Genomic DNA, 13,867 nt, shown 5'->3' with positions numbered 1-13,867 from the left:
TTATTTATAGACTTCTAATATAAATTCTGTAATACCATTGTATAAAGATTTCTTTAAACAAATTTAGACGTATCTGTTCACAATGTTATTTTTCAAGCTTATAATAATATATGATAGAGTACGTAACAATTCAAGACGAAGGAATCTATAGTGAGACGATTCAACTTAGAATTATCATCAATAGATGGTGTTCACATCACAAAAGTTATTTTTATTACACTTGACAGGCAATCGGGGGGATTATGAAGAAAACTGGCTTTAGAAGGCTTACTATGCGCAGTGCAAGTGCGCGAGAGTCTTTGCGTTATCCAGATTCTTTGTACCATTCCTAGCATACCACAAACAGACAAACTCCTCGTAATAACGGATCAAAATCTATCCTAATTATCCAATAAAGTTAGCGAAGAGGCTCTTATTTTCAATTTTGGTAAGTACATTACAATTTATGATTGTTTTTCATACAGTTTTAGCTTTGTTTTGGCCTAAATAGCCGTTAGAATGTCAGCAATGTGTCTACAATTCCAACAATACTTTACATACTTGTCATGCTTGCTCTTACGAAGTGCAGACGACCGGGAACGAGCGATGTCGTTTGAATTTCGAATTTAGTTTGGGAAAAATCGCAAAAGATTATCAATCATTATCAATAAGAAATGAAAATTATGTTCGGTTATTAGTGATAAAAAAATCTCCTAAGTGTATACTTTCGATTGATAGTAGTGATCAGAATACGTGCGGCGCGATTACTTTGTTTACAACAATCAGTTGTTTTAGTGTTGTCGAATATTACCAGTGTTTTAGTTTTAATTACTAATTTTTACAGCTGTAATTGAACGTGTTGTGATTGTGTAAGGACTCTTAAAAGGTTTTTGAGTGATATTTTGGTGGTTAGTGCATCTACCGACGGAAAAAACATTTGGATTATCCAAGTTTTCTTAATTTTGGGTTTTTTCCCACAACATATTCATATGACGGCATGTATTTAGGTATCTATCTCAAAATATATTCATTTTAACTTATGAATAGTGAAATTATTAAACAATTAACTGCCCCATTGCCTTTTCTAGTAAGATAAAATCCATAATTGGTTCAGGCATATCAAGTGAAGTTGGCTATTTTTGGAAATAAAATTATGTAGAAAATCATAATTGTTCAATATTAGGAATAATAAATTGTTGAAGTCATTAAATTATAAAGGGTATATTTGATTTGAATAATTTTTTAGTCACCAAAAGTATTAACGTTAGTTTAAATTATACACTTAATAGTAATCAAGCTTGATCAAAATAATTCTAAATCTTCAGTTTTCTACCTTTCAAAGTTTTTTATGCTTTTGTAAAATAGTGCATGTAAAATATTTGATTTGAGAAAAAAATAATAATCGAGATAAGTAGATATAAATTTTTCATCTTCTTAAAACAAGCTTTAATTATAATTTTTGAGTGTAATCGGTAGATGCCATGTCTTATTCATATATCTAAATGTTTATAAATGCAAACATTCTATTATATAAACTTAATGCATTTTTGATAAACTGGAAGCATCAACTTCAGGATTCAGTTGTTTTCAGTCTCTCTCTAGTGGCACATTGCTGATAAATTATATCTGTTTATATTGAATTGGTAGTTGATTATGATTCATAAAGGTTATTAGCAATTCTGGAGGGAAACAGGTACATATTCGAATTTATCTAGAGGAAGTACTAAATCTATTAAAGTATAAGCAATAATTGATACAATACTTAATATCTAATAGTTGAAGAATGTTTTTGATTACAATAATCTTAAGTTATATTTAGATATTAGATAATGGATGTGTTTGCTAAATCATTTTCTATATATAAATCAGCTTTCAATGTTTTAAATTGTGATATAAAAGAGAAGTACACTTACTTCAAATGCAGTTGGCAAATGTAGTTTTTCATTATAAAATCTGACCGGAATGTTTAATATTTTAAATGAAAAACAATTATTTCAAACATGAAGTAAATGAAAAATTATTTTTTGTTTCAAATAATGATACAAATCAACACATAACTTTTCATGCCTACTTTAAGAATAGTGAATATACTTTGAAAATATCTTTTGTTTAATGTCAATCATGTTTAATGGGTAGATGTGATAACTGTATCTTATAAAATTTATATATACTAGGGTTGCTACTGAAGTTTTGACATAGACTCATAAAAACAAATATTTATAATTGGATATGACTTTACTGTTTTTCAAAATATTCCCCATTAAGAGCAATACATTTTTGCATGCGTTTGAAACAATTGTCGAAGCATTTTTTCCATTCCGATTGCAGTACCTCCAGAATATATTACTTGAACGCATCTACCGCTTGGACTGTACGGCAAATGACCCATAAATTTGATGTTTTGTCTGTTCGAACACGATTTTGTTTGAACTGATGTGTGACAGCTCGTATTGTCGTGGTTGAGAATGATTCGTTTTCTGCCATTGTTTTACCTGATTTTTTCGAACACTTCTGGCAAACAAATACTGGGTACTATTCAAAATTGACTGTTCTACATTGCTCTAATTGAAAGGTGATGATATATCCAGTTATTCCTAAAAAACAGACGACCATTTGCTTTGTGGTGCTTCGGGCGCGAATAAGTTTTGTTGGATATGGCTCGTCTTGAAATATTCATATAGTCGTTGTTCCTTAGTTTTGGGTTCATACGTATTGAATTCGGAAAACCAGCGAAACACGGCGCCTCGAGGTGGTGCTTCAACAGCACAACTTAAATAGCACTCATATGACAAAACATTCTGAGTACGTTAACCATTATAAATATCGTTGCCATTTCTCAAAACTTAAATAGCAACTCTCGTATTTCATATAATTCTGGCTTCATTATTATCTTAATTTTCTTGGATTCTTTTTATCTGTTTTGTTACACTTCTGCTTGTTTTGCTCTCAGTTTGTGACATTTAAACTTCTTAGATGATACTTGATTCTCAAATGAGAGTATAAAGATAACTACAGATGATTTATAAACATGACAAATGCATATTTGAGATATTTATGTTTAAGAAAATTGGAATAATTAGAATAGCAATTTGCTTTTGATCAAAACCTCTGTAGAATAATCGGCTAGGTTACATACTCAGTCTGGTTTGTATTTACACTGATACAATACTTTTTTTCTTTGAAGCCCTTTCTGTTTTTCAAGGATGAGTCTTGACTTCTTGGTGAAGTGACCGACAGTAGAACCTCATAATGCTGGTGCTCCAGTGGCTCTAGTAGCGTTTTTCCACCACTTTAATGTCCTGCTAGGAAGCTCATATTGCTTTAACGTTGTAATGACTCCTATGTTTTTTGAATGAATAGTAGTGGATGCTGCGTTTACCATGTTTATGCCCTATTTTATACACTTGTGAGAAAAAAAATTACTCAAGTCGCACGCCCACGGTCACAAGTATCTAGCAAAAAATCTGTGGCTTTGATTCTTTTTCTGATTTTAGCCATTAGTCTTAGTTTTATAATGAGTGGTCTATGTTGTTATTGAGTTATTTTTTTTGCAAAGAAAATAATATTAAACGAAAAGGAATTTTAAACAATTAAAAAGGGATATACATACCTTTTACAAACCTAGAACCTTAAATTCATCAAAATAATAATTTATTTGAAATTAATTTTTCAAAATTCACTGTTCCGTCCCTTGGCCGCATTAACAGCTTCCAATCACTTTTTCATGGATAGAATAAAATTCTTTACTCGATCTTTTTCATGCTATTCCCTTGTTATGTAAGCACCGTTTTGATGTCCAATTTCGTCGCTGGTGCAGGATTTCTAACCCGAATTTATCTCTTAAGTTCATTCCATAAGTGCTCGATAGGATTAAATCCAGGCTAAGCGCTGGCCAATTCTTAGCGGCAAATTCAACATGCTGAAAATACTGCCATACGGAAAATGCAGTTTGTGGACGGAGATTGTATTGCATTAAGATGAAGTTTTTGCCGATGAAACTGGCGTATGGAAAGACGTGATCTCCTAAAATTTCTTCCATGTATAGGTCACTTCACTGCCTGGCACATCGTAGACGCTGGCCTTTTTGGATCAAAGTTAACTCCCTTAAGTCTTTTTTTACCTGTCCAGCCACTCTGAGCTCTTGTTGGACAACGAGTGAGGGCCCAATTTCTCAGCGATGTGCTGATAATGAATCGGTCATCTCTCTCGGATGTGTACCTTTTTCTTTCGGAACCGCGTTTTCGATGAAAGTTAAGTCTAAGGTAACGGTAGTAAACTCGCCACTTTTCGCTGACTTTGGCCTTATCGCAATAGGGTGACCGCTTGAGCAGGTTTATCACTTGTGTCCATTTTCAGCTAGAATTCTTGTTTATTCTTAACGGAGATGTGTATCGGTTGACGTTTGACGGCTAACTGATAGTGGTGGATATTTTAGGTCAGTTAACCTTAATTGACATTATTGTAAACAAGCATAAAAATACTGGTTATCGATTAGAACAAATTATTTGTCTGTGAGAGTAAGAAACATTACTATATTATATATCATTTTGAAGCTAAAATCATTAGCTCTAAGATTTTACTAAGAAAAATATAATTTCGTGTTCAGTTTTTTTGCCAGTGGCTTGGGATTGGGGGGATGTCGCCTGAATCGATTTTTTTGCTCACGAGTGTAGATCTAGTCTTTTATTATTTGTCGCTATTATTTTAGTTACTCAAGTATAATTGAATTTAATAAATTTTACTCTTTTTCGATTTAAGTACAATTAGCCAATAACGAAGGTTACTTTGTTCCCATCATACTGATAATCAGTTTCTTTAATTTTAATTTAATTGTAGTTGATAAATCGGGTATAATTAAATAAAGCTAATTTTAAACCACGTGAAAATAAACGTTTGTATTATGAACGGGCACGGATTCTACCTCCTGAACGACAACAACCGAGAAAAACAAACGAATATCGTGTCTGCAATCGAATTAATTTTAGACAGATTAAAATAAACTTGTCTTCATGGTTGTTGCGACTTTCCAGAAACTTCGCCAGACAGAGTGTATTACTATTTAGGAGCTACTAAATTTAAGTTTTGTATTGGCAGTTCATGCTACCACTTTAATTAAAGTAATTTGCTACACCGGTTTATATATTTGATACCTATATCATTATATACAGTATGATAAACAGAAGTTCTTTGAACCTATACAAAGTAGCAGCAGTTGAGTATTAAAAAGGGGATAAATTATTAGGTCGGAATACATTTTTGAGATGATTTTAGTACATTAAATTTATTGCGTAAAATTCCATGAAAGACTATAATCTTATTGACGAATTGACGGTAGCTACTAATGTAAGGTGAATAAGGTTGTGAATTTAATCTTGAAAGAGTTTTAATAGAGACATATATTAACAATAGGCTACTCACCATTTCTTTAAAAAGATCCCAAATTTTAGATTATAGGCTATAAAAAAATCTTTTTTATATTTTTGTAAAATCTTTAATTTTATTATTGAACTTTTCATGGTCAGACAAAAAGGTTGTCGGGTTTGATTAGATATAATGTGTCGTTACATAACTTGTGCACAAACCTTTGACATAACTGTTAGTAGAGCAAACTCGTAGTATCAGCTGGATGTAACTGTTGTTGGAAAAAATCTCGTATTCTGCAAAGTTAACAAATCACTGATATGCTGCGTGGATCACTTTTGGAAAATGTAAAAGGCTTTGCTGTTTCAATTTAGATTTTTTTTTTCACTCTAAAATTTGCAATTTTGTTTGTTTAAGTGAAAGTGAGCTTCGTCCAAGATTAAAATGTTATTTAATTCACTAAAAATATTAAAGATTGAATTCATAAACAAACAACATAGCAATCAAAGTAAAGAAGAGATTGTACTAATATTTTCAAATTAAATTTCGAATACCATTATATTTTTTTATGAATTTAAATCGATATTTTTGAGTTCCTCTAGAACAGTGTTTCCCTACCTGTTTTGTGCCATACCAGGTCCAAGCCCCCCTATGTAACATATACATAATTTTTAATGTTGAAAAATTGTATCGTTCAATTGAGAAACTTAAATGAAATAAAATGAAATAAATCACTGGGAAATTGTTAATGAAACACAGTAAGTAAATTTTCAAAATATAGTTTTAATAAAAATTTTTTCTATAATAATTCAAATTTTGAAATTTCCAATTTGGTTAACTTCAGTCTCAAGTCTCCCCATTCCGTTATTTCTTTTTTCATCAGTAAATCATTTGAAGCACTAAATCTATATTGAGCTTAATATGCAGATGGAAACGGTAACAATAGTTTTCTTCTACATTTGGTGGAATTTGGGTATTCAATATCTTATATCTATAAAAATAAAAAATTGCATTCATTAACACAAAACTATAATTCAAAGAAATAAATCGGAGTAGTATTTAACATTGATTTTTTATAATTTTAGAATCAATAAAAGAATAAGTAAACAATAACATAATATAACTCACTTAAATTAAAAGCAGAATCTTCGTCCCAACTTAATACGAAATATACGACTGAATACTAAAGTGACTGTGAAGGAAATGGCTCAAAGAAAAAGGGTTAAACTCGTGTCTAGTTCATATACAATAAAATTGCCCCCCTGTAGGGTTGAGAATCACGGCTCTAGATATTTTCAATATATTTTGAAAATATGCAAATAGCCTATTACTAAATGAGGCATCGGGAGTTGACAACATAAAAATAACAAGCATTTCGAAAGTTGGATGTTGCCTTAGCTCACATTCGACAACAAACTTCGTAAAAGTGTTGGATGTTTATTTGTAATATGGAAAAGTTTTTGCGCCGTTTTAAAACTGCCAACAAAATGTGAATTTACCACAACACACCAGTCATCAGTTAAAACAATGAGTTTCTCGGGGTGACTCGGCGACAAAGAAGGTTAATTGGGTTTGTCATTTATAGAGTCAGCACAATAGTTTTTTGGAATGCATTCGATATAATCAACATTAATTACAAAGAGAAAAACAACCAATGGCAAATAATACGCCAACTTATGAGATCGATTTAATGATGAAAAGCAACTGAATTTGGATAGGAAAAAGGTAGCAGAACAATTTTATCATTAAGCGTAGTAGTAGGTGTATCCACAAACTCCACGAAGGTATTATTTGATGTTATAAACTAAAAAGCGTCATTTTGGTACTAGTTTATCTTTGTCTGGCTACTAGGCACGGGGAAGCCACTGGCAAGAAACTACGTAAAATATTCAGTTTCTAGGCTGATAGACTTTATAAGAAGATTGCAATCTAGGCTTTAGGGTCATAGTAGATCCGAAGGTCGCAATATATTAAGCCACCTCCATAATACAGTGTATCACCAAATATGAAACAAATCTTAAAAATATATCAGTTTTCCAAATAACGTATTGAGAAATATTTTAGATAGGTTATGAATATTAGTTCACATGACCGACTAGCACAGAATAATGTTGCATCTAGTGTTATGTTAAATTATGTGCATAAATTGTTAAATTTTCGTGGTTTGAATTAACATTTTGTTTTCCATTGGTTTTTGTACAACTCGATATTTTCATAGTATATTAATTTACAATCTCTTCCACTTTGACTAGAAATAAATTTTAGTAAGATTTTCCTTCATTCGAATTAATAATTTTCATTTAGCCGTTTCATCAAAAATATTCTGCTTACGCTTTTCTTTGATAAATTGAAATGAAATTAAAATCTCACAAACGGCGAGGATTTGAAACATAATTCGCATAATCAAGTTATTAGCGACGTTACCTGCCTTAAATTCATGTTTAAATAATGAAATACAATTTGAATAATGAAATCGTTGTAATGTTTTATGGCCAAATACGAGGATTTATTATTTCGACTTTCAGCCTTGATAACACTGAATGTTTCTGATAATTATTGACATTTCCTGGGAAAACTTTACGTTGTGGAACACAACATTTGGTCGTTGAGAATTTTTTGTAGTTAGTTGAAAAGTACAATCGCTACTAAACAATGGAAAACTTGTAATGACAACCGTACATACATTATATAGTAATGAAGCTCCATCATACTACTCTGTAAAAAACTGGTAATGTTAATTCAAATATGGCCGATGTTTTACTTCAAGAAGACATCCGTGAAGGCCATCTAAAATCTATCGGACTCGAAAACATCGAATTGATTAAAAAATATCAACATGCAGCAAATCATGGAAATGAGGCATCTTTGGGCAATAGTATTACTAGCATCAATAATATTTTTTTTTTCGACTGGAACATTTAAATGTGCATAAAATTTGCACACACTACGAACTATGGGTCTACTCATACGGTCACGGAATAAAACTGCAATCAACTGGGTGGGTTTTTCAAGACGAGCTTTCTTCAGTACTACCGGTCATGTGGCAACAGCAATGTCAGAGCAATGTAAAACGGTTAACTGCGAATTGTACACAACCATTTGTCTGCTAAAAGTCATTGAAGAAATTTGAACATTTGGACAACTTCAATGAAAAGCCGAATTAATCATCATCATGACAATGCAAGCTCTCATACAGCTAATCAAATAGTTCAATTTTTAATCATTTTAATATCGAGTTGATGGGTTATCCTTCCTATAGTACTGAATAGAAATTTTTGTTCCTGCGCAACAATAACACAGTTCGTGATCAACGATTTTCAACACAAAAGGAAATGGCTTTTGTGTATATATGTGGGCTACATGAGTGAGAAAAGTGCTCAAGAACTGGTTCAATCATATAAAAAAGTATATTAATCTTAAGGTGTAGTTTCTCTAGGGCGTCTGGTAGCGGCATCTTTGTTAACCTCAGAAGCTGCCGTTGGACGTGGCAAAAAGTGGTTTTATTGACACTTTCGCGTTACGATTATAATGGTCAATCAATTCTCGATATTTTTGAAAAGTGAGTAACAAATGTTTAGCTCCATTACTACACTTATTTCCATTAGGAGGTGATGAGGAAGAGCAGACATGAATTCATCAGATTACCCAGAAAAGGCGTAAGATACAACCTATAACTGAATATAACTGAAAGAAGGATATTTTCAAATACTGATCATTCAAAAAAAGTTTAGAGTTTTTTCGTTTAAACTTCGACCATATCGACGGGTTTTTGTTACAAAATTCGCACAAAAGGTCTCGATTGGTTTATATTTTGAAAAAAATGAAATAAGTCGAAATGACAATTTTTATTTTTCCTTAATAAATTATTAAAAACAAGTAATTTTAAAACAGAAGAGACCTAAAATCAAGAACATTTAGATGAATAAATATATCGTATAATAGTTTCATCCTAATTACGATTTAAAATATAATTCGCGATATTTTAAAGAGATAATTCTCGAGTTTAGCTCACTGTGACATTGTAAATTCAATAATTGAGCATTAAGTGTACTACCATAAACTGTTCGTAATATAACGATGACTCAGTGATCATGTATGCGTAATTTCAGTATGTCTATTCAAGCATTTCCCCATAACGTATGTTTGTGTATGTGTTTCTTAATTTGGTCTATATTCTTCGTGATTTGTTCAATTGTATTTTCGAAATGTTCCATTGTCCAATCTATGTATCACTACATTTCACATCCAAATACTGTATTATTTGGGTCCTATTAAAATTATATATTAAAGTTTGTATATAAGGCAAAATTTTGTCGGAAATTTTCGTAATCGTTGTCCTTGCCTTTCTCGCGATACCTTTTCTATTTTTGATTTATGTCTAGTTACTTTTAATATAACACACGCTTTTGAATTGCAAAATCCATTTTTTTAGGCAAATACATCTAAGAAATTAGCTTAATACTCGTCTTAGTTCCACAAATGTTGTCTTCCATAACTTGAAGTTCCTCAATTCATTATCCTGAAACTCAAAATCTATCTATGCAAAAACAGAATGATTAAAAGGAAGCTAGTAAAATCCATTTAGTTTGGTTATATCAAGAAGAAGAAAATGTGATCAACATCTCAACTCACAAATGTGTTCTTTATTGTCTAATTCAGGAAAGACTTGGGAGCTTGATTTTTTGCTACTAATATGACCAAGTTTCTTCCTTCATTCCTGTTTATCTTGCTGTATAATGGAATATCTGAATATGCATTTTTCATTTTTCTAAAAGTGTCTTGACTTATCTGTGAGTTAATGGAAAACCACCACCAATGTACTTCACAACTTTTACAATAGTCATCACGGATTTTAAGTTTCCGCTCTATATATTCGCGCATAAACTTTCTTGATGAACAATGTGATGAAAATTCAAAAGTGGTATACCAATGCGCGCAGTAAGAGATACAAATCTCTTATGTGTGCCAACACAGCGGGTGCCCCATCTGTAGTTACGCAAAAAATCGCTTAATAGTATATCTTCTCCTCATGAATTTCTGTCGAATGGTAGCAGACAGATTAGTTCTTCATACTACATGGTTATCGATAAACAGAACACAGGTTGCTAACCGGATAATGTCATTAACGTCGACACTTCTATCCAACGCAATACTAAATACAATATTCCGTTTAATGGCGACAATCTGCTGTTTCCGTACATTTTCTACCATTGGAGTAACTCTTGCTCTGATGCTAGTATATCTTTATGGACCAGAATTGCTTGTTTATCAGCAAAATCATAAAAAACACATCAGAAATTCATCATAAATTCCCTATTCTCGATTGCTTGATCTTTTCCTCGACTAAGTTTAGTTAAGAGTACGAGTATTGCCTGCTTTGTATACTTGACAACGGTTCATCAGATAGTCCCAGCATTATCCTTATACATCGATTCATGTCTGAAAATGTTGCACAGACGTAATGCAAACAGGGCTCGATTTATTTGCTGTACAAAACCACTTGTCAAGATTTTTCATACTAACGGTAATCGCGTCCTTGTACACTACATGTTGATAAATATTGTTACGATTAACTATCCTGAGTCCCTCCAATAACAACACCTGGTACAACTTTTATCATTAAACTTTACATTATCTCGTACTGAAATAACTAAGTGAATATACACTCGTGTAATGGTGAATCCGCCTCCTAAATGTTTCCCATATAACCGTGGCTTTAGACAATCTGGAACAGTGTAGTCCATTGGAGCCTTCAAGTCTGGTATTGGTTGCTTAAAAACTGGTTCTTCAAAATTGGAATGCTTGTAGAGTCTGCTTAAGTGTTTTCTTGCGCCTTTCTTAATTTCATCTGGAATAGTCTCTTGGTAGATCGCTTTACTGAACATGCCTTTGTTAATATTCGTGTCCATATTTTCACAAACTTCCAGTATTGGATCACAGCCGTCGCCTGAGAGTTGAATTTTTTCCATATCCCATATACTGTACTGTGAAGGTAGAAAGTAGGTTTGCACAGCAAATGACAGCAGTGAACAGTTTGTTGTATAAATGTAATGACTGCATAAAAAAATATGATTTATGATACCCAGTTTGCCTGATGAACGGTATGTCTCCCATGACTATCTAGTCTATATTTTAGGGGTACCAATTTGATGTACGAGGATATATTGAAAAATTCTTAGCCTACTATAGAACCAAACAAAATTTCAATGTTAAAATATTTTATTACTCAACATATTCTCTTCTTAATTGGATATATTTATTACAGCGAACCTGCAACGACTTTAGACCTTTCAAAAAAAATGTTTCTTCTTGCTCTGCAAACCAGACCTCCACAGCTTTTATTACCTCCTCGTTGGAAAAAAATTTACGACCTTGTAAACTTTTTTTCAGTTTTCAGGAAAAAGATGATAGTCGGACAGAGCCAAATCTGGTGAATAAGTGGGGTGCTCTAGTAATTCAAACCCTGAATCACAAATTTTTTGCATGGCAACATGAGATTTTTGTGCAGGGACGTTGTCTTGCAAGAACAAAATATCTTTGGATAGCTTTCCGCCTCTTTTCTCTTTGATTTTTTCCCTTAGAGTAGCCAGTAATGTCTAATAGTAATCTCCAGTGATTGTTCTACCCTTATCCAAAAAATCAATCATGATTACTCCATGGCAATCCCAAAAAACTGAAGCAAGAACTTTTCCAGCAGATTTTTGGACACGAAAATTCTTAGGTCTTGGAGAACCAGAGTGTCGCCATTCCATCGATGGTTGCTTTGTTTCTGGATCGTAGAAATGTACCCAAGTCTCATCCATAGTAACAATTCGGTTTAAGAAGTCTACATCGTTTTCAGATCGAACGCGATGCTTCTACCCTTTTAAATACAGGTACTTGATAACGCAATCTTTTGTTTATGCATGGAACTGGTCTAGGCTAACTAGATATCAATACATCCTCCTAGAACGATCGATACCGGGAAAAAAGGCACAGGGGTGCTCGTGCAATATATCTAAATGATTTTTTTGAAATTTATACTAAATGTACTGAGATTTTTACTATATTTAAGCCATCATTAAATTTGTTACAAATATAGATAAATAAACATATCACAAAACGGAGGATAGACAACATAAGTATTGAAAGCAACTTCATTTCTTAAATAAGGCACCTTGTTTTATAAAATTTATTTCTAATGTACAAAAATTTTATCACGTTTTAGCGTACTCGTATTTGCGTTCAGTATGTTTCCCCGTTGGTTTTCGGACTCATATATTCATCACACGAATTAATGTAAGGCTTTGTCTCTTCGACGACCACAAAAGACAATTTATTTTTACGTCACGCCAGTTTTACGGCCGACCGTTAAATTCATAATTTTATAAAGTTTATGATAAACGCAAGGAGTCATGAATATATTATATACGGTGTCCCAACGAAAAGTAACCATTCTAAACGTCACAAAAAATGACGATTTCAAGTTTATCTAAAAATGGGTATCCCACATTTAATATTTTTCAAGAAATGGCTATTTCTAACCAAAAGTTGCCTTTTCAAATGTAATTTTTACAGAAAATGACTATTTCAATTCCCAAAATTGTTCTCTCAAATATGAATATTGATTTTTCTAGATTTATTTTGATAATACTGCTTTATTACATTTAATTCACACAAATAATGGGTTTTCCAAATATTCTCTAGACGGAAAACGGCTTTTTAAAATTTAATTTTGTGGATTCAATTACATAAAATGGTTTTTCCGAATTTAATTTTATGACAAACAGCTTTTTCAGATTTAATTGGTATAGATTGTTTTTTTGAAATTCAATTTTCACATATAGCTGTTCCCAATTCTATTTGGACAAAAACCGACTTCCCAAAGTAAATTTTGTCAAGAAATGGCTTTTCCTAATGTTATTTTTGCAGAAAATATCTATTCCAAATTTTATTTAGACAAAAATTGCTTTCTCAAAGTTAATTTGTCGAAAATTTAATTTTCCATATTTACTTTCCTCGAAACATCGCTTTTTCCATTGTAATTTCAACAGAAGATATCCAAAATTTTATCTAGATAGAAACGACTTTCTCAAAGTTAATTTTGAAATTAAATGGCTTTTCCAAGTTTAATTTGGACATAAATAACTTTTCCAAATGAAAGTATTATCAAGAAATGGCTTTTTCGGATTTAACTTCGACAAAAATGCCTTCCCAAAAAGTATTGCTAAGAAATAGCTTTTCTCAATTTAATTTGAAAATGACTTTCCAAATGCAATTTGACAAAAAATCATTTTTCAGTTTATTTTCCTGAAAAAATTGCCTTTTTCTTTTTCCAATGTAATTTTCACAGAAAATAGTCCAAAGTGCCTAATATTATTACTTCTTTTTCCATGGGTGAGTGCCAATATAATTACTATAGCAAAAGTATTGTCAACCTCCGAAAAGTTAATCTTCCGTAAACAACCCTTGTAGGTAGATCAGAAAAAGTCATAAAACATAGAATTAACATTACTTGAATATTTGATGTGTACTAACTCGTCTTCAC

The 13,867-nt window shown here is 31.9% G+C and overlaps 1 protein-coding gene across 6 annotated transcripts in view; it reads left to right on the top strand.

The window, feature by feature from the left end:
- Window positions 1–289: 289 nt before the first annotated feature.
- LOC130442537 (protein scalloped) overlaps window positions 290–13,867 on the top strand; it is a 199,222-nt gene continuing 185,644 nt past the window's right edge. For 4 of the 6 annotated variants that reach the window (XM_056776717.1, XM_056776716.1, XM_056776713.1 and 1 more), the window contains exon 1: window positions 580–986. In XM_056776717.1, the coding sequence (XP_056632695.1) occupies window positions 977–986 (10 nt within the window). In that variant the 5' untranslated portion in view covers window positions 580–976. Of the gene's footprint in view, window positions 428–579; window positions 987–13,867 lie in introns of those variants that run through there. The other 2 variants (XM_056776714.1, XM_056776711.1) reach the window with 2 other exon arrangements.

The sequence above is a fragment of the Diorhabda sublineata genome, chromosome 4, assembly GCF_026230105.1.
Source record: "Diorhabda sublineata isolate icDioSubl1.1 chromosome 4, icDioSubl1.1, whole genome shotgun sequence".
Classification (NCBI taxonomy): Eukaryota; Metazoa; Arthropoda; class Insecta; order Coleoptera; family Chrysomelidae; genus Diorhabda; species Diorhabda sublineata.
The sequence above is the reverse complement of the archived record's forward strand: the minus strand, read 5'-3'. Positions and strand labels throughout refer to the sequence as shown.